We start from the raw sequence: 24,687 nt of genomic DNA on the forward strand, positions 1-24,687 counted from the left end.
CAGCTTGGGAGTTCTCCAAAGCAAAGGGTCTTTACTGAGGCTCCCCTGTGTACATGACTGGCGACATCCTTGCCATCACTGGCTAGCTCCATCCCCACCCTTCTCTCTTTGTAGAGGGCCGAGGCTGGAAATTCTTTCTGATCGCATGGCCAGACTCTCTGGTCACTAGCCCTATCCTGAGCTGACCTTGAGGCCTTCACCCAGAGGACAAAATTATGTTCAGTGAGCTGAAGAATCCAGTCTTCTGGACTCAGAAACTGAGAGGAATGATCTTCCTATCACTATATTCAGGAACTCTATTCTTGTGTCCCCAGCCCAGGCCTCCCTGCTGAACCCCAAAGCTACTAAGGCATCTACACAGTCCTCAGGGAATGTGTGCACCACTGACCTTTCCTGAGCCCTTACTCCCTGCATACCCCCTGGGCTGCTGGTATCCTCTTCTTTAGTCTTGAGTGCAGACCCTCATGGCTGCAGCAGCCTTGCATCCTACAACTGGCCTCCCACTGAGATCTTCTGGTAGTTATTTTACATCAGTGCCCAGAGAAGGTCGCTTTCCAGAGCCCAGCTTAGACGCTGTCAAGTTCTGTATGGTGTATCTGTCTTCTAAGCCAGGGACTGCTCTGCCCATCCTCCCTTCCCGCCTTTGCTTTCCTGTGCCACTTTAGGGCGAAGGCAGGTTGTGCCTGTGTCAACTCCATGGCCAAGAGATTGCTTGAAGTTCTGGATGCAATGCAAGCAAGTCACCACTCATGGTGGACTGCAGGGAGGACCGTCTTCCAGGCCTACCCCTGCTGTCCTCTCAGCTCCCACCCTTCCTTGGTGACCACCAGTCTTATCCCCTAAACCTTCGTGACTCTTCTCCACATCCAGGGGCAACGCTCCAAAACCTCCAGCCTCCAAAACAGCCACCTTTCATCCACAAGCTCAGAACATTTTGTTTCAATATGGCTTCACCACAGTTGGAATTTCCCAGCCTCATCAGCTGGGCTAGAAGTTTCCAGAACGTGCTTCCTTCCAGAAGGTACTGTGTATCCACAGTCCACTGGAAGCCCCTGTGCAGAACAGGCAACTAACGTAATTACAACTGGTCAAGGTTGCTCTCATCCATCCCGAGAACAGCCGATGACGTGAGCTTCACCTCCTGCAGGTGGGCCCCTTCCCGGCATGTCCTGAGAGGCTTACAAGTGCATCACAAGGGGCTTACGTCTCAAGGCCAGTACAGCTGGCTTCAGGTTGTCACAACCCAGCCAGTCCTGTGACTGTAGTCCCAGCTCCAGGGAACTGGGGTAAATGTGTAACTCAATGCCAGCCCATTTTTGCACGGAGCTCATCTGCCACTAGGGCTTCCTGGAAGGGGCCCAGAGGAACATCGCCCTGGCCTTGCTCCATCTTGGCCAAGCCTGGATTCCCATGGTCCCCCGACCTGGGTCCTCCCCAAGCCTCTGTACAGAGTAGCCTGGGAATAGATCCATCTCCACCCCTCAAGTATAAATAAGCCTGTTTGGGTCACTAGGGGATAGCTGTGTTTGTCTAGGCTGGAGTTGACGGTAAGCAGAGCCCTCTTGGTTCCTTTCTGGTCCTTCATGGGATCTGGCTGGGCAGGAGCTGAGCTGTGTATGGCCGAGGAGGCAGGGCTGGGCAGAGACACTGGAAAGGGTTGGATGGCATTTGTTCTGAGTGAGGAGCCAGAAGTCTGTGGTAGCAGGTGCTTCATGAGATGTGAGCACTGACTGCTTCTCTCCTGAAAGGCTAGATGTCCAGGTAAGCTGTCCCCTGCCGGTCACCACTCTGGGCTTACTGGGAATTGCTTGTCTTCTGTTAGGGGAGAGCCAGGCCTTCTGCTTCCTGTGAGCCCAGATGGGTCCTCAAAGGCAGGAGGACTTTCACAGGATCAGCACTAGGGTGGCCAAGTCCACTGGACCTCTTCCAGCTTGAAAAGAGAACAAGGCTTCATTGTTCAGACTGCAAGCAGCAAGAAGGGACAAGTCCTGTGGTCATCTCAGGTAGCATCTCTGTCCAGGCTCAATGCTGGGGTCTGTGTCTTGCGGCTTCTCACCATGTCCTGTACAGCCTCAACTTACCCCTCTGTAAACAGGTTTCCTCATGGTTCTAAGATTCTCTAGGGTTGGGGCTAAGTTTGGAGCTCCCAGTAACATGGAAGTACTTTGATACGTGTCAGGCTAAGCAAAAAGAGAGCTCCTTCTTTATTTTTAACGTGGTGTGTGTGTGTGTGTGTGTGTGTGTGTGTGTGTGGTGTGCTGTGTCGTGTGTGTGCATATTATTTATTTATTTACTTTTGTTTTTTGAGACATGGTTTCTCTGTTGTAGCCTTTGCTGTCCTAGAACTCACTCTGTAGAGCGTGCTGGCCTCATTTTTAGACAGGGTCTCACTGTGTAGCTCTGGTTGTCCTAAAACTCACAAAATTCTGTCTCCCTCTGCCTCTTGATTATGTCACCATGCCCAGACCAAGGTATGTGTGTATTCATGTGAATGTGGCATGTGTGTGTATGATGTGTGTGTATGTATGTGCGTGTGTATGTATGTGTGTGTGTGTATGCATGTATGTATGTGTATATGTAAACTGTGAGACAGGAGCATGGAGACACAGGAGCCATGAACACAGATAGAGACCAGAGGAGGACGCCAGGTGTCCTGCCAGCTACTGTCCTCCTTAGTCCCTTGAGACAGGGACTTACTGAAGCTGGGGTTAGGTTGGCAGCCAGGAAGCTCTGGAGATCATCCTGTCTCCTCCTTCCACGTCTCTAGAGTTGGGGGAGTATGCGGTTGTGACTGGTTTTTCACAAGGGGTCAGGGGACATGAACCCAGATTTTCATATTTGTGCAACAAAGTGCTCTTCCGTGCAGAACCCGCCCCAGGCTCCTCTGTTCCTTGTTTCTTTCAAGAGGCAATGTGTGTTGTGTCTAGATGCCACTCGTGAAATTAAGCGTCAGGTCTGCGTCCCGGCTGTGTGACCTGGTGCAGGTCACAAGACTTGTCTGTTCCTCTACAAATGACACTGATGACTCTATCCATGGCTGTCCCAGGATGACCTTAGGAAGGTGGGCTAACCTGTAGTACTCAGGTTCCTGTGGGAGGCAGACCAGTAGGACACATAGTAAATACACCACTACAGGGTACAAGGTGCTTTCGGTGGCTGCTAGGTACAGAAGAGGTGAGGGAGGGGTGTGGGGAGCCTGGGGTAGATTCTGAGTGGTAAAGATGAGCTGGTGGTGGTAGACAGCCCTGGAAATGCATCCTGATAATGACAGGACAGGCAACATAGCCCTGAGGGACCACAAGACAGGGACACAAAGAAGCGGCTGGTTGGGAGAGGATAGAAGGGAGAGAGATCTCCTCTGTTCTCCTGCTGCAATCTCACTTTGAGTGAACTTGACAGGCAGAAGCTTACAGCTGAGAGCAAACAGTCACTTGTGCCTGAGGACAGTGGTGATGTGCTTCCTGGGACAGCAGCCATGGCACAGCCCCCAGGATAGAGGCCATTCACAGGAACGGCAATGTGGGAAGTGTTATATCCACCCCCATGGCTCACCCTGCTGCAGGGGCACCCAGGGCAGGTCCTGACCCTACTGTGCCTTGGTTTATAACGCACAAGTGGGCAGCACGCAGTCACCCCTCTGCCTAGGAAGGGCCAGTGGGTAACAGGCAGAGTGTTCTACTCTGCTTTTCCAAACCACAAAACTTTCTTTGAGAATGGTGGGTGGAGCCAGGAGGAAGAAGTACTGGACAGTCAGAAGCCCGAGGTGACCAGTGGAATGACCAGAACAGAGCAAAGAGTACCTTGCCTGTCTGTGGAGGATATTCTCTGTGCAGCCCAGGCAAGCGCCACGCCCCGGGTGTGGGAGGCCAGGGTGACCTCGGAGCTTTGCAACACCATAGTGACATTCTGAGATCATTAACTTATAAAGAGAAAGGTTTGTCTTGGCTCATGGTGCTGGAGTTACAGGTCAAATTCAGGCAGACTTGTTGCTTGGGACCTGCTGGGGTGTCAGCTGGCGACGGTGATGGCATTTGGCCAAACAAGCTGCTTCCCATGCAGCTAAGAACCAAAACCAATGAAGAAGGAAAGACACAGGTCCTGCCACTCCTCTTAATGGCATACCCCCTCCCCGTGGCCTTGGGGCCCCCACTAGGACATACACCCTAAATGTCCATAGCACCTTCAACAGAACAATGCTGGGTGTTAAGATTTTCACTTAGGGACCTCTCGGGTGGTTTGTTGAGCACAACAGAAGGTGGAAGTTGTACATGTGAAGGTAAAGCAGCAGAGAGGTAGGGTCAAGGTGACCTCCAGCCAGGGCTGAGGTGCCAACGCCCAGCAGTGGTGGCCATGGTGAGGTAAGGGGCAGGAAGCCCTGTGTCAGGCTGGTTCCTTCTATAGAAGCAAGTGCACGTGGTCCACTTGGTCAGAACTGAAGGATGGATAAGACTCACCTCCCCATGTCAGGATTGGGGGAGTAAGGGGTAGGTTTTGCAGAGTCAGCTTAGGAACCTTCCTCTGAGATCCCAGGCTAACTCTATGTACTGTGTGTGGTAGCCAAGGCTGGAAGCAGGGCTGAGGTTCAAGGGAAAAGGCTATCCAGCTCAACGGGCCACCCCATGACTGGCCAGAGTCCCAAGCCCTTCCTGTGCCTCATAGCCATCTGGGAAGTTGACAAATCAACTCCTGGCCCACCACAGACCACTGAAGCCAACTTAGGGTGAGCAGGCTGGGCAGACAGGCTAGTTATGGAGTCTTCTGTAGCCGCTGTGTGGGATCCAGCCTGCCTGGAGCACAGAACAGGCATGAAGAACCCAGGCTCAGGCGAGACTTTTGCCTCCCAACTCTGGCTGCAGGCTAGGATCTCATGGCCACTAAAATCAATCTCAGGGCACACCCACGTGAACACAAGGGCTTCACAAAGACCAGTGGGCAGTCCACATGTCCTTCTCCAGGGATGAACTCATAGCCTTTGTCACTTGCATGCCTGGCTCTACCAAGACTGTGCCACAGCCTAGTATGATAACAAGAGGGCCTCCAGAAACCCAAAGCAAGGCCTGGTCAGAGCCAAGTTCTCCTGAGGCCCCTCTCTGCCTTTGGCTTGTGGATCCCCTCCTCTCCTTGTGAGTCTAATAGATTTCCCTGTTCCTGTATCCTGATATCCTCGTGTGTGTGTGTGTGTGTACACGTGTGTACACATGTGTTTGCATGTACAAGTGTGTCCACATGTGTATAGAGACTGGATGGCAACCTTTCATGTCATGTCCAAATGGTGTTCATCTCCTGTGAGACAGGGTCTCTGATTGACTTAGAGCTCACCTATTAGGCTACACTAATTTGCCAGAGAATCCTAGGGAGTCAAACCCCAGGAATCTACCTGTCTCCAGTGCCTGAGCGCTGAGGTTACATGCATATGCTACTACACCTAGTATTTTTACATGGGTTCTGGGGAGCCAGGTCAGGTCCTCAAGCTTGCAATAGAAACACTTCACCAACTGATCTGTAGCCCTGTCCCTTGCTGCCCTCTGTGTATAAGAATGCCAGTTAATTTGCAACTGAGCCCACTGGCGAGGTGCTCCTTTTACCTTGTCTTCAAAGGCCCTGTCTCCAAATACAGTCACAATCTGATGACTGTGGTGGAGCAGGCCTGTAATCCCAGCTACGCAGGCGGCTGAAGCAGGAGGGTCACAGCTCAAAGCTGCCTAGAATACAGGATGAATTCAAGGTTAGCCAGGGCAACTTATTGAACCTTAGAGACATAGCTCGTTGGTAGAATGCTTTCCGAGCATGCGCGAGAGCCTGCATTGATTCCCAGCCTCCTTATAAACTACAAGTGGTGGGGTGCACCTGTAATGAGGGAGGTGGAGGCAGGAGGATCGGAACTTCCAAGTCATCCTAATCTGTACGTAGTGAGTTCAAGACCAGCCAGAGCTGCACGAAACCTTGTCTGTAACCGTACAGCACCTACCTAGCAACTCGAGGCCCTGGATTCTGTTCCCAAACAGTCACACTCCAGGGCTCTGGAGTGTGGGAACAACTCAGTGGATGGCAGTATGCTTTCCATATGGATCATGCTGGGTTCCCAGGGATCTCTGACTGCACTCCTTCTCCTGACTGACCCAAGCTGTAGGTGCCTTCTCCTGGGCCATCTATGGCAGCCTTGCTTTTGGCTTTGAGTGAGTTCTTAAGTACATATCAAACAAAAGCAGAAACAGATAGCAAGGGATGGATAGAAGCACCAGACACATGGCAAACACCCAATCAGTCTCTCAAGACACTACCCAGTGGAGACAACTGGACAAACATGCTTACACACCCTGGAATGGGGATGAGGAAAAGTCATCCCAACTTCCAAAGCCAGTAGCTCGGAGAGTGGGAACAGCACATGGCAGTTTAGCCATAGAATGCAAATTACACACAGCCACTGGGAATACCAGGGTAGCTAAAGGTTTGGTTGGCTTCAGGGCTCCAAATAACCGCTTGTCACTCTCACAAAATGTTACTCCAGGGCACGCAGAAGCAAGCACACAGATCAGCGATGACTCCCACGGGGGCAGGCCTGAAGGCCACCATCTTCTGCATCCTGACCTGGTTCAGCCTGACTGCTGGGGACCGCGTATACATCCACCCCTTCTATCTCCTCTACTACAGCAAGAGCACCTGTGCCCAGCTGGAGAACCCCAATGTGGACACACTCCCAGAGCCGACCTTTGAGCCTGTGCCCATTCAGGCCAAGACCTCCCCAGTGGATGAGAAGACCCTGCGTGACCAGCTCGTGCTGGCCACTGAGAAGCTGGGGTTTGAGGATCGGCAGCGGGCTGCCCAGGTTGCAATGATTGCCAACTTCATGGGCTTCCGCATGTACAAGATGCTGAGAGAGGCAGGGGGTGTGGCCATTCTCTCTCCACCAGCACTCTTTGGCACCATGGTCTCTTTCTACCTTGGATCCTTGGATCCCACGGCCAGACAGCTGCAGGCGCTGCTGGGTGTCCCTGTGAAGGAAGGAGACTGCACCTCCCGAATGGATGGACACAAGGTCCTCACTGCCCTGCAGGCCGTTCAGGGCTTGCTGGTCACCCAGGGTGGGAGCAGCAGCCAGATGCCCCTGCTACAGTCCACCGTGGTGGGCCTATTCACTGCCCCAGGCCTGCGCCTAAAGCAGCCATTTGTTCAAAGCCTGGCTCCCTTTGCCCCTGCCCTCTTCCCACGTTCTCTGGACTTATCCACTGACCCAGCTCTTGCCGCAGAGAAGATCAACAGGTTCGTGCAGGCTGTGACAGGGTGGAAGATGAACTTGCCACTGGAGGGGGTCAGCACAGATAGCACCCTACTTTTCAACACCTACGTTCACTTCCAAGGTGAGGCAAACGCTTGGGTCACTGGCCCTGGCTTGTACCAGAGGGGGCACTGGGTTTCCATGACATCCCCGTGGTTCATGTGTGAGATGGATAGAGATGACAGGTTTCTGCGTCGGTGTTACTGGTGATGCCTTGGAGGCTAAAAAAAAAAGCAAACCTGGCTCAAGATTCAAGATGGCACAACCTCTGCCTCCCACCCAACTGTCCTTCTGGGTTGTGTCATGCTTCGGAGACTAGGGTGACTGACCCCTGCAGGAACACCCAGCTTACTTGCTAACACGGGGAGCTGCCCATATGTCCCAGTCCAGGAAGCTGCTCATCCATCCGATGACCTCTTACTACTTGTAAGACTGGGCAGGGGTCTTCCAGGGACAGGAGAACCTGACCCTCCAAGTTTCTTATTAAACATCAGCAAGTATGGAGACCCCCCCACCCCCCAACAAGGGCGAAGCCTGAGGCAGCACTGCATGGAACAGCGCTAACTGTGAGGTGGAAGGGAGTGAGTAGTAACAGGTTGGAGAAGGCCAAGGGCAAACATCCCCCAAAGCTTCAGGAGATCAGGGTGGGGGTGTGGAGGGGCGGGGCTCAGAGAGAGCACACCCTGGGAGGATGCTCTTTCTCCTGTGGGCTGAGTAGGACAGTTTTATTCCTAGGAGGTCAGACCTTGGCCTGTGACAGTACTGCAGGTGTGAGCACGGGGCGGGGGGTGGGGGGAGGGCAATATACCACCCAAAGGTGTGCAATGGTCCAGGGACACCATCCTGGGAGCATTTGCCAGGGTCCCAGATCTTTAAATTGATGGTTACTAGGGGAGGGGTGCGTCGATGGGGGCCAGCAGGAAGACATCCCAGCATGGGGTAGAGGTAGAGGGATCAGGGAGGACTTGGCCACTGTGACAATATCTTTGCAGTCTATGAATTCACATGGGGAAAGACCTTGGCCTGTCTTGAGACTGGGAAAGGGAGAGACCAGAATGCTGAGGAAAAGGGCCAGCCCTGAGGCTGGTGAAGGGTGGCTACACCTGTGTAAGTTGGATAGGAGTCTAGAACTGAGCCATCATCCTTATGAGAAAACCTGGGAAGACTGTCACTGAGAAAGGAGCACTTCAAAAGGGCGACACTGTTGGTCCATAGAGGAGGCCTGATTTCACAGACCCAGACTGCAGAGCCAGCCGGGAGGAGACAGAGGAGGGTGAAGGGAAGGAATGGAGGAGGGAGGGGAGGAGGGAGGGGAGGAGGGAGGGGAAGAGAAAGGGGGAGGAGGAAAAGGAGGAGGGAGGAGAGGAGGAATGGGAAGATGGTTCAGGAGAAAGGAGAGAAGAAAGAGGAGGAGGAAGAGGTAGAGAAGGAAAGGGAAGAGGAACAGGAAGGAGGAGGAAAATGAGGAATGGGAGGAAGAAGGGAGGAAGAATGGGAGGAGGAAAAAGAGAAGGAAGGGGAGAAAGAGGAAAAAGAGGTTGAGGGAAAAGAGGAGGGGAAAATGGAGGAAGAGGAAGAGAGGGGGGAAGAAAAAGAAGAAGGAGATGAGGAAGGGGAAGTGTGGGGGGGGGGGGAAGAAGGAAAAAGATGAACTGTGTCAGCGCTCAGAGGCCTGGATGCTCACCTGTGCTGTCCTGACCTCACTGCTGCCTGACTTCCCACTCATCTCCATCTGCTAGAGGCCTACCCTCTTCCTCACACCCATGAGGTTGCAGACTGCCTCAGAAACTCCAGGTTCCCTTAGCAATAGCCTTGGGGACAGTTAAGTATTTGTATCTAATGAAGCCTCGTGGCCTTGGGCTTGTGGTCTCTCCAGTGTTCTTTGCCCAGTACTTGATGTCCCCAGAGCTTGAATGGCCCTGGCAGGTCCGTGAGACTAGGGGATATGACTGGGGGGAAGTTGACTCAGCCCAGAGTAGGGCTGACGAACAGGGAGGGGTCTAGGGAGCATGGAGAGAACAGGGAAAGAGCTTTGGTCTCTCTCAAAGCCTTCTCCTGTTTCTCATTTCTTTTTGCTAGAGATAAAAATTCAGTGCTTTCCCCCTAAACTGCAGAACCTCGAGGTCCCTGAGGTGACTGTCAGCTTCTCTCTCCTGTGAACTGCATGTATGTGGCAGGGTCTCACCGAGTGCCTTGGACTGGCTTGACGTCTCTGGGGTACTTCTTACCTCAGTGTTCTGAGTGCTGGGATCGCAGGTGTGAGCCGCTCTCCTGGCCTTTAGGGAAAGGCTTTTGTCACTCACCATAGAGGGCTCTGAGGTCAAGACCATTGTACTTCCTCAGAGTCTGAGTCTAGGTGGAGCCAAACCATGCTCAACCCCTTCTTGCTAGAGTCACACTGGTGACCCCTGACTTCATACACCAGAACCGGCTGAGTGTCCAATCAGAGCAGGTGCCACATGAGCCAAGCAGGCATCCTTTGTAGAGCTGGGCCTGCACCTCAGTCTCAGCCCTATGTCTTGAACTTCTAAACATCCCTTTCATGGTAAATGGCAGGACTGGGGGTTGTGTGCGAGCCTGAATTCAGTGTTAGGTAGGGCAATTATAAGGAGAGTCCAACAGCGTCTGAGTGCAGTGCAGGCTGAGCCTGTGGCATCTGGCTGGGGTAGTTCAGCTTGGAGCGTGCTTTCTCCCTATCCTGTCCCTAGTTCACTCCTGCCCTCAGCAGGAGAGAGAGAGAGAGAGAGAGAGAGAGAGAGAGAGAGAGAGAGAGAGAGAACACTCATCCCTGCCCCAAGGCCCTGTGCTCTGATGCATTGGTCACTGGTCATTGTAGAGTCACATCTGTCTCTAGGCAAGGTATGCTGGACTTTGGAGTCTTGGTCCAGGAGCTTGGGCAGCAGCAATCAAATACGTTGCTTGTGAGACAGGGCCCAGTCTCTAGCAGGCTGCTGTAGGTAGGCAGAGAGAAAAGGCTCTGGTGATGCCTCAGGGTTGGGCGAGGTCATGGCAGGCTTGTCTAATCCGGCTGAGTGTCCAATCAGAGCAGGCACCATGTGAACCAAGGTTTCTGGGAGCAGATGGGATGTCTGTGTCTGCTCACTGATGGCTTCAAAAGGACTCCATGGTGAGACAGCAAGAGCAGGACTCAGGAAGCCAAACCAGCTGCTCCGTGTTGCTGGGAATCGAATGCTGCTCTAAAAATATCTATTCTTTTCTTTTTTAAATGTGTGTGTGGTATATGTATATGCATGCCCTGTGCATAGAGAAACAGGCTGGGTGTCTTTTATTGTTTTTCTCATTTATTTATTTATTTATTTATTTATTGAGACAGTGTTTCTTACCAAACCTGGGGCTCACCATTTTTGCTAGGCTGGCCAGTGAGCTCCAAGGGTCTGTCTATCTCCTCATCCCTAGTGCTGGCATTATGGACCTGCACAGCCATGCCTGGCTGTTACAAGGGACTGGGGCTCTGGACACAGGTCATCAGTCCCAGAGAGCAAGTAGTTATCTATGGAGTCATCTCTCCAGACCATAATCTCTAAGGTTTTAAAAAGTGAGTTTGCCAACCAGAACGGGCCTGGGTTGAGCTTGCCTGGTCAGGGAGAGGCAGACCAAGTCCCTCAGATGTCAGATGTGAGACCTCAGACCCCACACCATTATGGGATGTGTCTTCTGTTGCCCTTGGGGAATCTCTGTTGGGAGCTCAAGTGGCTGCAATTTGCAAAAGTGGCAGAGAGCAGCTGAGAGTGAAGTTTCCAGGCCTGTGCCTGTGTCATGGCGGGAATACAAGCGAGGAAGCTGAGGCAGGAGCCAGGGTGGAAGAGTCCCGCCCCACCTCCCCATCCTACCCCTGTTGAGCTTTCCTTTGGTTTCTGCTGCTTTCAGGGAAGATGAGAGGCTTCTCCCAGCTGGCTGGACTCCATGAGTTCTGGGTGGACAACAGCACCTCCGTGTCTGTGCCCATGCTCTCGGGCACCGGCAACTTCCAGCACTGGAGTGACGCCCAGAACAACTTCTCCATGACGTGCGTGTCCCTGGGTGAGAGTGCCACCCTGCTGCTGATCCAGCCCCACTGCATCTCAGATCTGGACAGGGTGGAGGCCCTTGTCTTCCAGCACGACTTCCCGACTCGGATAAAGAACCCGCCTCCTCGGTAGGAAGTGGGCGGGACCCTTGGGAAGTAGAGTTGCATGAATGGCATCTGGTGCATACTCAGGCATCAGCCTGTTCACGTAAATAGTATTTCCGGTTACCGCCGCCTCCCCCCATCCTGCCATCAAGAGCAGTGCGGTTGTGGGTATGGCTTGTTATCGCTGAAGCTATGGATACTACATTCCTCCACAGAGAGGCAACGAGTCAGCTGGGGCTGTTTTAGTGTTACTATTGCTGCAACGGAGCACCATGACCAAAAAGCAAGTTGGGGAGGAAAAAGTTTTTTCGGCTTACACTTCCAGATCATATAGTTCATCACTGAAGGAAGACAGGACAGTAACTCAAACAGGGCAGGAACCTGGGGGCAGGAGAGCTGATGCAGAGGCCATGGAGGGTGCTGCTTACTGGCTTGCTCCCCCTGGCTTGCTCAGCTTGCTTTAATATAGAACCAGGACAACCAGCCCAGGGTGATACTGCTCAAAATGGGCTGGGCCCTCTCCCATCAACCACTAATTAAGAAAATGTCCTGCGGGCTTGTCTGCAGCCTTATCTTATAGAGGCATTTTCTTAGTTGAGGCTCTAGCTTGTGTCAGGTTGACATAGGACACTCCAGCACAGGGGCCATTATGTTATTAGCATTTTGGCTTTCGAGAGGGTCTAGAGTTTGTGGTAATTCTCACACCTCTGCTTCTCAAGTGCCCGGATGATAGAGATGAGGTACTCTGTCTGCCTAGTAGACTGTTATTCAAAAGCATCTTTGGCTTTTCCAGGGAAGGTGCTCCTTATACAGCCAGGCTGACAACAAAGGGCAGAGAGCTGTCCGCCATCAGCAAGCTCTCCACAGTAGATGTTTCAGGTCCTCCTCCTGTTTCAGGAGGTTTTTGTTGTGTTTGTTTCTGAGATATTCCTTAGGGTGACAATGTCCTGTATTGTGTGGCCCTTCCTGGGGAGACACAAGCAAATATGAATTCACCCCAGATAGGGCACATACTTCACATCCAAGAATCAACTCCCTCCTAGTAGAATTCGGCTGTTCAAGAGCATTCCTTGCAGTTATCTTCACGAGGCAGCATGGCGATCACCCATAAAATCTCTAGAGCTCCCTGCACAGCCTGGAGGCAGCCCTACCAGTCTCCTTTCCCCAGCAATCATTTCCTGTTTATACAATGCTGGGAGGAGCCTGTGAGTCTTCCAGCTTCCAGAGCATCCTTCTCCAGCTGTGTCTTATGCACGTCCTTCCCGCAGGGACTGTTTCAACTCAGGACATAGCTACACAACACTGGCCGACGGAGCACTCTTTTCTCAGTGGTTGGGAGCTCCCCAGGCCTCTAAAGGTGTTATCTCCACAGGGCTATCCGCCTGACCCTGCCTCAGCTGGACATTGGAGGATCCTACAACCTGCAGGACCTGTTGGCCCAGGCCAAGCTGTCCACACTTTTGGGTGCTGAGGCAAATCTGGGCAAGATTGGTGATACTAACCCCAGAGTGGGAGAGGTGAGTGCCACCCTGGCTGTGTCGCAGGGGAGGGAGGGTGGATGGCCACATGGAGGAAGCTGCCCAAGGCCAGCATGGCAAGAAAAAGAGAGCAGGCCCAGTAGGCACCGCCAGGGCTCTCTGGCTCCCAGTGACATGGAGAACAGCGGTTTGCCTTAGCTCTCTTGGCATCTCTAGTTCCAGGCCCATCTCTGTTCCTGCGTAGTCCAGCCTTGCATCCTCCATGAAGCTGTAGTAGGTTAGGATAGAGGAAATGCCCCGATGCTCTGACCTGCAGCTTCTTTGGGAAGCATCTCAGCAGTAGATAGAGAACTATGTAAAATAGAAGATGTGCCCGGATACTTGGCACTGCAAATGATGCTGGGAAACAGAGGGGAATCAGTCACTGTAGGGGAGTCACTGACCCCACTGTGCCATTTAGCCAAATATGGGAGATACCAAGATGGCAGGTGGAGATGAGGACATGGGGCATGCTGAGCAGCAGCCTCTGTGGGGGCTGGGTGTTGGTGCTCAGCCCCCATTTAGAGGACAGGTGTGTCCACACTTCCTTCTGGCAGGCCGGACAGTGTCCCCCTGGCCTGTAATCCCTCCTGAAGGAGAGATGTCTCTGCTTTGCAGGTTCTCAACAGCATCCTCTTTGAACTCAAAGCGGGAGAGGAAGAGCAGCCAACCGAGTCTGCCCAGCAGCCTGCCTCACCTGAGGCACTGGACGTGACCCTGAGCAGCCCCTTCCTGTTCGCCATCTATGAGCAGGAATCAGGCGCACTGCACTTTCTGGGCAGAGTGGATAACCCCCAGAGTGTGGTGTGAGGCCTGGGTCCCTTTGAGGCAGGGCAGAGGCGGTCTCCTTGGAGACTTGTGCTGACAGAGAATAAATGTTGAGCAGCAGAGCTGGCCTCCCGGGCTGTGGGTTTGTTTGGACACTGGGGTGAGAGCCAGGGGCTGGCACTCTGCACAGGACTGCCATTCTGGAAAAAATTTGGACCAAACAACTGTTGTTGAAACCAAAAAGCATCCCCTTTTTATCTGAGAACCGAAATTGGGTTTTAACATTAAAATGAACATTGTCCCCTTATTCTGGGTTTGTAATTAGTTCACTGAGTGTGAGACCGTGACCTCCAGAGTCTCTACAATGCCTTACCATTTCTTATCTCTAGCACCATGTTTTGAAAACATCTTCCTCACTGTGCTGAGAATTGTCTTTCAATGATAAGCTAAACACAGTATTATCAGCAGAACAGACATGCTTAGTTTAGCTGACAGGCTGAGCTATGATCCTGAAGTTCTTGACAGGGAGGTCAATGTGTGCCGGCCAGGTAGTGGAGGAGAGGGCCGTCACCAAGTGGCACTGAGAGAGGACCTGGGTGGAGGGGGCTTCCTTTACACCAGACACAGGGTTGCTACTTGCTTCTCTATCTGTCCCCTTGAGATTAAATCCACAGCTCCTAGATCTGGGACTATGCTGAGGAAATGGTGTGTGTGTGTGTGTCAGTGTCAGGCTGCCTCCTCCCTCTACAAACCAGGAAGCAGGTGAGCAATGTAGTGTGTTAGCCACAGGAAAAGACCAGAGAGTACAGCAGAACCCACAGGGCACAGACAGTGGGAAATTCTGTGTTAAAACATAAGAGTCGCCTCTCTGGCCTAAGCTGGAGTTTCTGCATAAGCACAGAATAACCTCATAGGCTGCTCTGGAGCTTGGAGTTGAGACCACAGGGTCCCATAAGGACAGGTGGAGCATAGAGCATGTTCCTGTGACCAAGGTCCATCCTGAGCCTCGGCTTTCCTCATCCTAGTCCTGTTCCGTCTTGAAAACGCCTCTCTGGTTTTCAATACCACAATAATGGCATTTTACCCTGTGGGTGTGGCAAATAACTAGCCCATCCCCTGTGGGTGTGGCAATCTAACTAGCCCATCCCCTGCTTGTGTCAAGCAGCATAGTGACTCTTCACTCTCCCTGGCCTATGAGCTTATAGGGATGCTAAGAGAGACCCTGGTCCAGAGGGAGGTAGAGTGAACTTCTCATTGCTGTGACAAAATGGCAGACAAAAGCAATGTAAGGGTTTATTCCAGGTCATGTCTGAGTGGTGGGGAGGGGGTGGGAGTGGGGCACAGGACAGCTGGCCACTTCTAGTGAAGACACACACATGGACACCACGTTATAACCCCTCACCCCCCCCCCACACACACATACACAGAGGTGCTGGGGGGTGAGGCTGCTGTTCAGCTCATTCTCTTAGCCCATGGGATGCTGTCTCACAGGCATGCCCAGGCTTGTTTCTTGGATGACTCTAAATCCCATCAGGCTGACAAGATGAACCATCCTAGGAGTCTATGGAAGACAACAGCAGTGAGTAGCTATCCAGGCTCTGAGACTGGTCCCTTACGGAGCAAACATTAGGGTTAGACCTTACCGAAGACCCCTGTCCCCTACAGCAGCCAGGCTCGCCATGGGTAGCTTTGCTTGTTCCCCACTTTTTGTTACAGGGCTGGAGCCTGGACTGCACCCTTCTAATCCACCTGGTGTCAGTGCCCTGGTGGGTACAGCACAGCTGAGCTCTGCCTGTGCCCGAGCTAGAAGCCAGCACAAGTCCTGCTGCTCACAGAGACCTGCGGTCCTCAGCATGGACGGCTCTCCCCAGCCTCACTGGCTTGGCTCCTCAGTGCTCCATGGGTCCTCCCAACAGAGAACAGCTTGAGCCACAGGTGGTAGTAGCACACATTGATTTTGAACTTCTGCCTCTACAACAGAATCATTTCTTCGCAATCAGTTGCCATATTTTTGGTCACGGAGAGCAGCTTAAAAAATGAATGCATGCCCTTTGGTTAATAGGAGGGAGACAGTGAGCTGCAGGTCCCTGAATGACAGACTGGCCTCCTCCTTACAGGTCTCTTTTGCCAGAAAGCAGTAAACTGCATGGGAGACTGTTTTTAGTGTGGATGCTGAAGCTGGGAAAATGTATAGCTTCAACTTTAAACTTGTGTGAATAAAACTGACTCTCAACAGGGAAACTAAGGAACAGGAACAAGAAGCTGTTCTGAGGAGCTAGACCCAAGTCTGAGACTGTTAGCTTTTGCCCAGACATCCTGCTCTCAAGGACAGAAACACCCTAGGGAGGTTGGAATGTAACCGTCTGGAGTCAGAGCCAACAGGGTAAGAGATTAGGCCTCCTGGCCCACTCTTGACCTCCAAGTCTCTAAGCTGAGGCCAGTGTGTACATTGAGTACCTGGGCTGGCAATTTGAGTTTGGAGCTATTTTGCCTGGGCTTAAATTCCTCCTGCCAGTTACCTACCCATAGACGGGAAACAGCAATGCCAGAATTGGGCTGGACACTGTGATCTCTCCTTTCTGGGAGCAAGTGACAAAGCCATTGGACAAGAATAGGCAGGGCTCCTTGGGGATGACACATGTGTGTTCAAGACGCAGCTGTGACCTCTCTTGACTATCAACAGCATAGCTCCTTGGCAGAGGCCTGTTCCACACAGCTGAAGCAGCTGGAGGGAGATCTGCAGAGACAGGAACCCTCCATCTGTGCCACAGGGAATGCATGTCACTGAAGGCAGGCATGATGAAGGCCACTGGGACTGAGTTCATGACTTACACATTTGCAGCATACTTCTTTTATTTAGGAAATGAATCTTTACTGTCCGCCCTGGCTCTGACAGAGGTGTGGACAGCAAGATCAGAAGTGCTATTCTTCTGTGCCCAGATGGGCTGGCCACTCTGTAGCCTCTAAGGAGGCACAGAGCTGACAGTGTCTCCCAGGTCGCAGGCTGGGGACAATGTTCTACTCTGCACCGGTGCATCCTGCCCAGGGCGTCCCCTGCAGGGCCAGGACAGCCCGACAGCCACACTTGTAGATTTATTTTTACCTACTGCAGACATCAGCTTGTCTACACTAAGATTTACAATAAAAATAAAACAGTTTGATCTGTAAACTACAGTCAAAAGCTTCGAATGCCATAAAAACTCTTCCACACGATGGAAAGGCTTTTGGTTCTTTCTTGGTGAAAGATGGCCCGCATGCGCTGGGCAGAGGTGCGGGCTGTTGCTGGACGACTTGGGGGACAAGGGCTGCTTTCTTCTCCACTCCAGGTCCTGTCAGGATGCCTGGGGCTGTTCTGCAGTCGCCTGGTCCCTGGCAGCAAGGACGAGCTCTGTGAGGGCTGGGAAGCTCTTGATGTCACTGGTCTGCAAGCCCATCTTTTGTATCTGCAAAGGCCATGAGAATGAATTGTCACTGTGACTGAAGCTAGGATAGACCGAGCCTGCCCCACTGAGGTGGGAAGGGCTCCCAAGGAAGGAGGGGAATGCTTTCTGTTAGAGCAAAGGGCTGGCTTGGTGCAAACCTGCACAGTGTGGGTCACGTGCTTCACATTCTAAGAAGCTAGCACGTTTGAGTCCCTCAGCCCACCACCACACTAGACTCTAGACAGGGTAGCAGTCTCTTCTGCGGACGTCAGAAAATTCGAGGAGAGCAAACCCACGTGTAGTGAATAGAACAGCAAATTGTTCTTTACTTGGAGAGTTTCCCACAAAGCACTGCTCAGCTCTCAGAGAGCAACGAACCACGACACGAGCACGGCAGCGCTCTGGGCTACCGGGTGTCCCACCTCAACAGCACCAGGGACAGCACATCCCTCCTTCTTGCTCTGCCCATGTCTTGCTTGTGAGACTTCAGATTCCTTATGGAATAAACATGGCGGCAGATATGTGCAGACTATCTCACTCTCTTTTTTTGAAACGGGGTCTTACAATTTCACTCCTGGCAATCCTCCTGCCTGGGTATCCTGAATGCAGGGATACCAGGCTATGTATGGACCTGACTGTCAAGAAAGGCAGTTGCCTACATCTGTACCTGGCGGCACTGCTGCTCTCACCACACCCTCACGGGAGGCCTACAAGCCGCCATCAGCCCCCCCCCCCCCGTGACATCACAATCAGTGCTTTATATGCACAGGGTGGGAGGCTGCAGGCCTCACCACCGGCTCAGGACTGTGGGCAGCAAGGGCAGCTCTGCTGACAGCCTGAGCAAGAGCTGAAGCACCCAGGACACCTGCTGTTGGGTGGGAGGAGACCCCTGGGGTCCTCTGATTTTTCTACCACCCACTTCCTGGCACACACCCTTCTTCACAGCAAGTTAGGCCTGACTCTTTTCTATCACTGGCCCTAGAGAGGTGACACCTCAGCCTTGGCTAGCCTGGCCTCAGAGCAGGCCCATGTTGCTGGCACCTGTTCTCCCAGGTGCTCCACGTCCAGGGCCAGCTGCAGCCGTATCTTGTCGTCGTCACTCATGCCGCCGCTGGAGCTGACAGGGTTGGTGGCTGGGGATCTCCTGGCTTGTTTGAGGCGCTTCAGGCTTTCCTCCATCTTCCTCACAGAGTTCAGCACGTCCGAAACAGTCTCAAAGTACCTTGGACATGAGATGGTAATGACAGGTTGGAAACAGACACTGGTGACACCATGCAGGAACTTGCTTTGTAAGTCAGAGATTCTTAAGATGGCAATGACACACACAACAGCTCAACTGAGAAATGTGTTGTCATGTTTCCTAAGTCTCCAGCATGACATTCCCTGAGAGTGCACAGGTGTCTGCTTAAAGCACTAGTCCTGGGGCTGGGAGAAGGCTCAACACGTGAAGGGTTTGCTGTGCACACATGAGGGCCTAGGTTCAGATCCCAGCATCTATGATACTGGCCTATAATCCTAGCACTGGGATGTAGAGAGACACTCACGGGGTCTTTCCAGGCAGCAAAGCTGAATTCAGGAGCTTGGGGCTCAGTGAGAGCCTGTCTCAACAAGGTGGAGAATAACAGAAGAAGCCACAGACAACTGACCTCCAGCCTCCCATGTACATACAAATAAAGATGCTAGTTCTCAATACAGAACTGAGGGCCAGTGTCCTTTCCAGGTGCAAGTCCCTCTACCACATGGCCAGACCAGTCAAGCATTCTGCCTCTTAAAGTACAAACATATCTCAGATTTTCAACAAAGCTCACTTACTCCCAAGCTTTCACATAACATTGCAAATCCGTCATTTTCTCGCCTGGCTGACAAGCTGGCTGTGTGGCACTGGGAACTTATTTGCCTACAAAACCACGGTACTGTTGCTTCTAAACTGACCCACAGCAAGGTGGGGGTTCGGGGCTGAACTCAAAATGAAAACCAACCTTACTAGAAAACCAATAGTAAAACAGAGGCACAGACAGCTTCCCTCTCTCCTGTGCTGCAGATGGAACTCAGAACTGCTAGAATGCCAGACAACCACTCCACCAGGAACCAGTGGCCATTCCACTAGCCATGAGGGAGCTAGGAAGAGGTCCAGTTACCTGTTCCTGCCTGGACCTTCTGGGCATCACACTTTACAGGTGCGGTCCCTCCCTCCCTCCCATCATCTCAGGACCAGCTGGAGCATACTTTGTAATTCTATTGCATCTAAGTCTGCCGAGAAGAGGAAGGACCCGTCTGTGCTGAGCGGGGATGGCAGTAAAGGTGCCCTCGGGGTTCAGGGTTGGGGACTCACAGAACCCAAGTCAACCTGACTGTACTGCAGGTGGAGAGAGGGTGAGGAAGGGAGGGATAGGATCAAGTGCCTGCCCACACCCTGCCCATTTACAGCTGCGATTTCTACGTGCAACCCAATGCTCTAGGAGCCCTTGCCTAGGGTGCAGACGGGCAGCTCACCAGAGGCCTTTAACTTACTTGTGAGTGCTGTCAGACAGAGCTTCCTGTAACCAGTGCTGCATCACTGCTGGCTGCACCTTGTCCCCATGTCCACTCTGAAGCTGGTACAGTGGCTTCAGTGCACTGTCCACGTATGAAGAGGCTGTGCTGGGGACCTCCTGGAATGCCAATGCAAACAGGAGTTAGGGACACAAGGAAATAAGGAGTCATCATGCAGCCGGGCGGTGGTGGTGCACGCCTTTAATCCCAGCACTTGGGAGGCAGAGGCAGGCGGATTTCTGAGTTCGAGGCCAGCCTGGTCTACAGAGTGAGTTCCAGGACAGCCAGAGCTACACAGAGAAACCCTGTCTCAAAAAAACAAAATAATAAACAAACAAAAAAAAAGTCATCATACCATTAATGTTCAGCAAACAGTTCCATCCCTCCCAGAAAGCAACTAGAGGGCCACAGAAACCACCTGGGGCAGCAGTGGGCCAAGGAGACAACCCCCTGCCTCTGCTCCAGATCAGGCTTGATTCTGCGGCAGGATGCACAGGGCTGAGTCCTGACTCCTCCCACTAGACAGATGCCCATGGCTGGTTCTACATCTTGTTTAAGTAGCAGGATGGCACAGAGGACTTGGTTCCATGCCCTGCTGGTGAAGACTGCCCCAGGGCTCAGGGGGGCTGAGGTGCAGTGCATATTCACACAGACCAAATGGAAGGGAAAGGAAGGAACCTGGGAATGTGCTCAGGCCCCTCCCACCTAAGGGGCTTCAGGTCCAACAACAAACAGCAAAGCAGGAGACTTTGTTACAAGTGGTGGTCCTGGTGCAGATCTAGATCTGCTTGGTTTGCTTACTGGAGTCAGAGCCCGACTTTGCAGCTCTGGATGGCATCAAATTTGTGATCCTCCTCTTAGCCTGCAAGTGTGGGGACTGCAGGTGTGACTACCATATAGGGCTCTGCAAGTCCAAACTGACATGAAAACAGACAGCTCACACTTGTAAGCCCAGCACTTGGAAGGCTCAGGCACAGGACTGCCATGAACTTGAGGGTAACCTCAGCCACAATGAATTCTAAGCTAGCCTGGGATACAGAGTAAAACCCTGTTCCCAAGGTGACAATGACAATGCCGATGATGATGATGATGACGACGATGACAATGGACAAGAAGAGGAAAGCAACCGCACTCGAACGGTGGTCAACATAAGCCCAGCATCGAGGAAGCCCTTCCCATACTCTAAACTTCTTGTAACAAATGGGTAATGCTAACAGGAGCTGCTTAGCACGTAAACAAAAGGAAGGTCATAGGTCACTGTTCCTGTGAGTCTGGGGTAAACAAAAAGGCAGTAAACTGAGTCTAGCACTTCACCATGACCGTGAAAGACAAGCAGAGGAAGAACCAGTCACGAGAGCAGGAACAAGGAGAGAATGCACGAGGATGCGCTGAAAAAGAATCCCCAGTGGCTCGGCCACAGCCCAAGCCTCCACCAGAGCGTCTGCAGCACCAGCCAGCCTGGGCTCTTGGCAACACACACCCTACCCACTGGGCTAGCTCACTGGCTGCTAACATTGTCAATGCTGTTCTCTATTGTGTTCACTGAAAGAACAAGGGAAATTGGGTATTTCCAAATAACGATTTGCTGGAGTAAGATTAATTAAGAATTTAGGGGACTATATGACGACAAAATAAGTTTAAATGAATAAGACTTAGAAATGCAATTAAATGATTTCTTGGTGCTGGAAAAAAGAGTCAGCAGGTAAGAACACTTGTTGCTCTTGCAGAGGTCCTGGGTTCCCAGCATCCACACGGTGGCTCACAACCATCTGTAACCCCAGTTCCAGGGAATCCAACAAGCAGGCACACAGTGCTTATACATGCATATAGGAAAAAAGTCATATACATCAAGGAAAATAAAAATTTAATTGTTTCCTTTTTTTTTTTTTTTAAAGAAAGTACTTTTCAGTACTTGTGGTACTGCACACCTTTAATGACAGCATTCAGAGGCAGAGAGGCAAGCCAACGTCTGTGGGACTGAGGCCTCTCTGGTTTACAGAGTGAGTTCCAGCTCAGTTTGCACTCACACACATACAAAAAGTAGTTTTCCTTAAAATCTAAAGCCCACAGGGCCAAGCACACACTGAGCTGAGCTGGCTCCTGGCCCTCCTGAGTCCTTTACCTCAGTCTACCCTAAGACCTGACTGTGGCCCACATCTCCCTGGCCCTGCACACCACAGAGCTTTCTCCACAGTGATACTGACCTTATTGGTCCTGCGGTAAAGCCTGGGGACCTCCAGGGCACTCTTCAGATAACTGAAGCAAGACTCACTCAGGTCCTGGACAATCTTGCTGTTCAGAGCCGGCACATGGGCAGACAAGGCATTCTGGGAGTCTTCCAGGGCCGCTGTGACACAGGGCAGTGGAGTGAGTCACTGGTCCAGCTAGAGTAAGCTTCATTAAAATGTGACCATGGTGTTTAGAGTGTGCTAATAAATCAAGTCATTAGTACAAAATAGCAATCTCATTTATAGAAGTTAAATTAACGAGCAAAACACAGAAAGAGCTAAGAATTCACGACTGGAGTCGAGGTGTCAGTCTGAACACCAGGAGTCTACAGCATTGTATGTAACGTCATTTCTTATTCAGAGTCTGAGTTCACTTTTTACCTGAGATAGATGAAAAATTCTTAAAGCCGACCATTTCAAGTTTCAGCTTGACTGTCTCCAGGAGATCTGGAAGCTGAAACACATTTTGGACACTAGTTCCTTCTTTCAATCAGAACGAGCAGCTCTGCGTCCACAACCTCAGGCATGAGTGACAAGTGTTGAAACCCGAGGCGGTGGAGCCCCTACGTAGGCCACTGGGCACAGCATGGGGCCACGCATGGCTGCTGAAGGCAGAAAAGCCAAACTCATTTTACAGCTCTCCATGACACCCACACTGCTCACAGGAAATAGGCCATGTTTTCTCACATAATATATTTGTTCAATCACACAAAATATAAACTGTGAAAAGAAAAGTCTACCTGAAGGTGTAAACTCTTAAGTGTGCCCCATAGAGTTCTCTGAATGCTGGGAGCAAACCACGGCCCAACAGAGAAAGTGGGTGGGGACTTCCATCCCATCAGCACGCTCAGACATCTGGGCAGGGAAGTGAAAATAATTCCAGGCCAGCCCACCGCAGGCTGTGCCCAAGCACAGCTGAGCTGATGAGGAAGAGTGGAGCCTGCTTATGCTGAGGGTTAGCTTTCTGCTGAGAGCAAGGAGCAGTGGGCACAGTGCTTCACAGCAGGGACGAGGAAGCAAAGATGTGGCATACTCAGAGGTTACTGTGGAGGGAAACATCCAGTAGGGCAGAATGTCGTCACACAGGACCCCACAATTCACAGATCCATGTATCTACCAGGGCAACAAAGCTCACCCGTTCCTGCATCCTGCCCAGGTCTGAGACCACACACACCAGCCGAGTGCTGGAGATGGATGCGGCGCCTGCTTCTGAAGGATGGCTTCCTTGGTCTTCCGAAGGGTCTTTGCTGCCAGCCAAAGGCTTTTTAGTCTCCTTGGCACTTTCATTGGAAATGGGCCTGACAGAGAGCTGGAAAGGAATTTCAAGGATCAAACACTCCCTCGGAGACACGGGGCGTTTGTATCTGTTCAGGAGCTCTGCACACACATTGGCTGCAGGGTACAGCATGTCTATCTCAGGCGGGTTTGGGCCCTGCTGTTCTTGGAATTGTGTCTTCTGGGACAGCCAGTGGGGTAGGAAAGTCTGTGAACAGGGAAGTAAGGAGACACACACCCCGACTTCCAGATTTCCCTTCTTCCTGGACCTCAGCTCACAGGTACATTTTCACCACAGCCACACATAGAAGCCATTTTGCCAATTTACAAAGAGCCAGAGAGTCAAGTCTACAGGGCGAAGGGTGGCAGAGCATGCTGGGCCTCAGCCGCTCTAAGCCTGCTGTGCGCAGACAGCAGTGTGCCTGCACCGCACTGCTCTTCTCTTTAACACTGTCTCCCTGTTTCCAGCCTTCTGTACCGTGAGGGCCGGCTTGTGTCTGTCACTGATGGTGGCCCTGAGGTGGCTCTAAAACTGATGTCTGGACGAACCTAAGGCCGCTGCTCAGCTTTAGTGGCACCAAACCCCCGGGACGGAGCCACGGGCTTCACTGTGTGCCAGGAACTGGGGTGCAGAGAGCGAATGCACTGGCTGCAGAGGATCAGGAGGCCTAAAATGGAGGGTGACTACTTCTGTTTCGATCATCATCTCACCATTTAAAACTTAAACCTATTTATTTACTTTTATTTCTAATATTTTTCATTAAAATGAACATTTTATTTTCAGGGTACTTTAGGAATTTGATTTTGAGACGAGAAAGTCACTAGGGTGGGACTTCTCAGTAATTAATCCTGAGCATGTGGCCAGGTGCCCAAGGCTGGATCTGACACCACGGGACACTCTGGACACCCTGTGGGTGTTTAGCCACAAGCCCCTCGAAGTCCTCCCATGCTGGCTGGGTAGAGGGGGATGCATGGTGCCCACTCACCTCACTGACAAACACAGAGAATCGGGCCAGAATCTGCAGCGTGAGCCTCCACAGCCGGTGAGCCAGCAAAGGCAGGAACATCTCGTCCGACCAGCATTTGCCCAGGCTGATCCATGTTCTGTGAGAAGCCAAAAGGCAATATGGACTTCCAGCTGGAAAAGAAGCATGGACTCAGGCACACCATCCAGTCACAGCTGCTGTCTAACCCTAGGCACTGACACAACTCAGGAAAGACGAGGGCACACTGTGGACCTGCGGCCAACAGAGATGCTCGGACAGCCCTTCGGTAACTCACCCGACAGTTTCCAGGCATGGGAGTTAGCATCAAACACGAGGTTCAACTGTCTTAACAGGTGCTTTCTACCACACAACACACGCAATGGTGTGGGCAATGTGCAAGCTCACACTTCAGGTTTTACTTTTCCCTACCGCAGTTTGGCTACTACCCACACAGAGGTCAATCGTTATGACTTCTGTAGAGATGGACAGAAGAGACAACTCCATGACTCAATAAGGGTTTCAGGATAGACCTGGCAGTGTCAGAGCAGGAA

General features: G+C 52.0%; 2 protein-coding genes across 5 annotated transcripts in view; one reads left to right on the plus strand and one right to left on the minus strand.

Moving 5' to 3' along the window:
* Positions 1-1,407: 1,407 nt before the first annotated feature.
* LOC117701700 (angiotensinogen) lies at positions 1,408-14,000 on the plus strand. 3 transcript variants are annotated; one of them, XM_076706286.1, is made up of 6 exons: positions 1,518-1,547; positions 1,823-2,003; positions 6,509-7,358; positions 11,165-11,432; positions 12,781-12,925; positions 13,544-14,000. In XM_076706286.1, the coding sequence occupies exons 3-6, from the start codon at positions 6,539-6,541 to the stop codon at positions 13,733-13,735; spliced, it is 1,425 nt and encodes a 474-aa protein (XP_076562401.1). In that variant the 5' UTR covers positions 1,518-1,547; positions 1,823-2,003; positions 6,509-6,538; the 3' UTR covers positions 13,736-14,000. The 3 variants fall into 3 exon arrangements, with proteins under 3 accessions (XP_034349114.1, XP_076562401.1, XP_034349115.1); XM_034493223.2 differs by lacking the exon at positions 1,823-2,003 and having other exon boundaries at positions 1,408-1,547; XM_034493224.2 differs by lacking the exons at positions 1,518-1,547; positions 1,823-2,003 and adding an exon at positions 1,604-1,761 and having other exon boundaries at positions 13,544-13,815.
* Positions 14,001-16,517: 2,517 nt separating this feature from the next.
* LOC117701702 (conserved oligomeric Golgi complex subunit 2) overlaps positions 16,518-24,687 on the minus strand; it is a 33,031-nt gene continuing 24,861 nt past the window's right edge. Inside the window, exons 12-18 of one of the 2 annotated variants that reach the window (XM_034493227.2) lie at positions 24,137-24,288; positions 23,011-23,184; positions 22,257-22,329; positions 21,852-21,994; positions 19,627-19,766; positions 18,157-18,337; positions 16,518-17,136 (exon numbers count right to left, since the gene is read on the minus strand). In XM_034493227.2, coding sequence (XP_034349118.1) covers positions 17,026-17,136; positions 18,157-18,337; positions 19,627-19,766; positions 21,852-21,994; positions 22,257-22,329; positions 23,011-23,184; positions 24,137-24,288 — 974 coding nt within the window. In that variant the 3' untranslated portion in view covers positions 16,518-17,025. The remainder of the gene's footprint in view (positions 17,137-18,156; positions 18,338-19,626; positions 19,767-21,851; positions 21,995-22,256; positions 22,330-23,010; positions 23,185-24,136; positions 24,289-24,687) is intronic. The other variant, XM_076706285.1, reaches the window with a different exon arrangement.

Source organism: Arvicanthis niloticus, unplaced genomic scaffold (genome assembly GCF_011762505.2).
Source record: "Arvicanthis niloticus isolate mArvNil1 unplaced genomic scaffold, mArvNil1.pat.X pat_scaffold_195_arrow_ctg1, whole genome shotgun sequence".
Taxonomy (NCBI): domain Eukaryota; kingdom Metazoa; phylum Chordata; class Mammalia; order Rodentia; family Muridae; genus Arvicanthis; species Arvicanthis niloticus.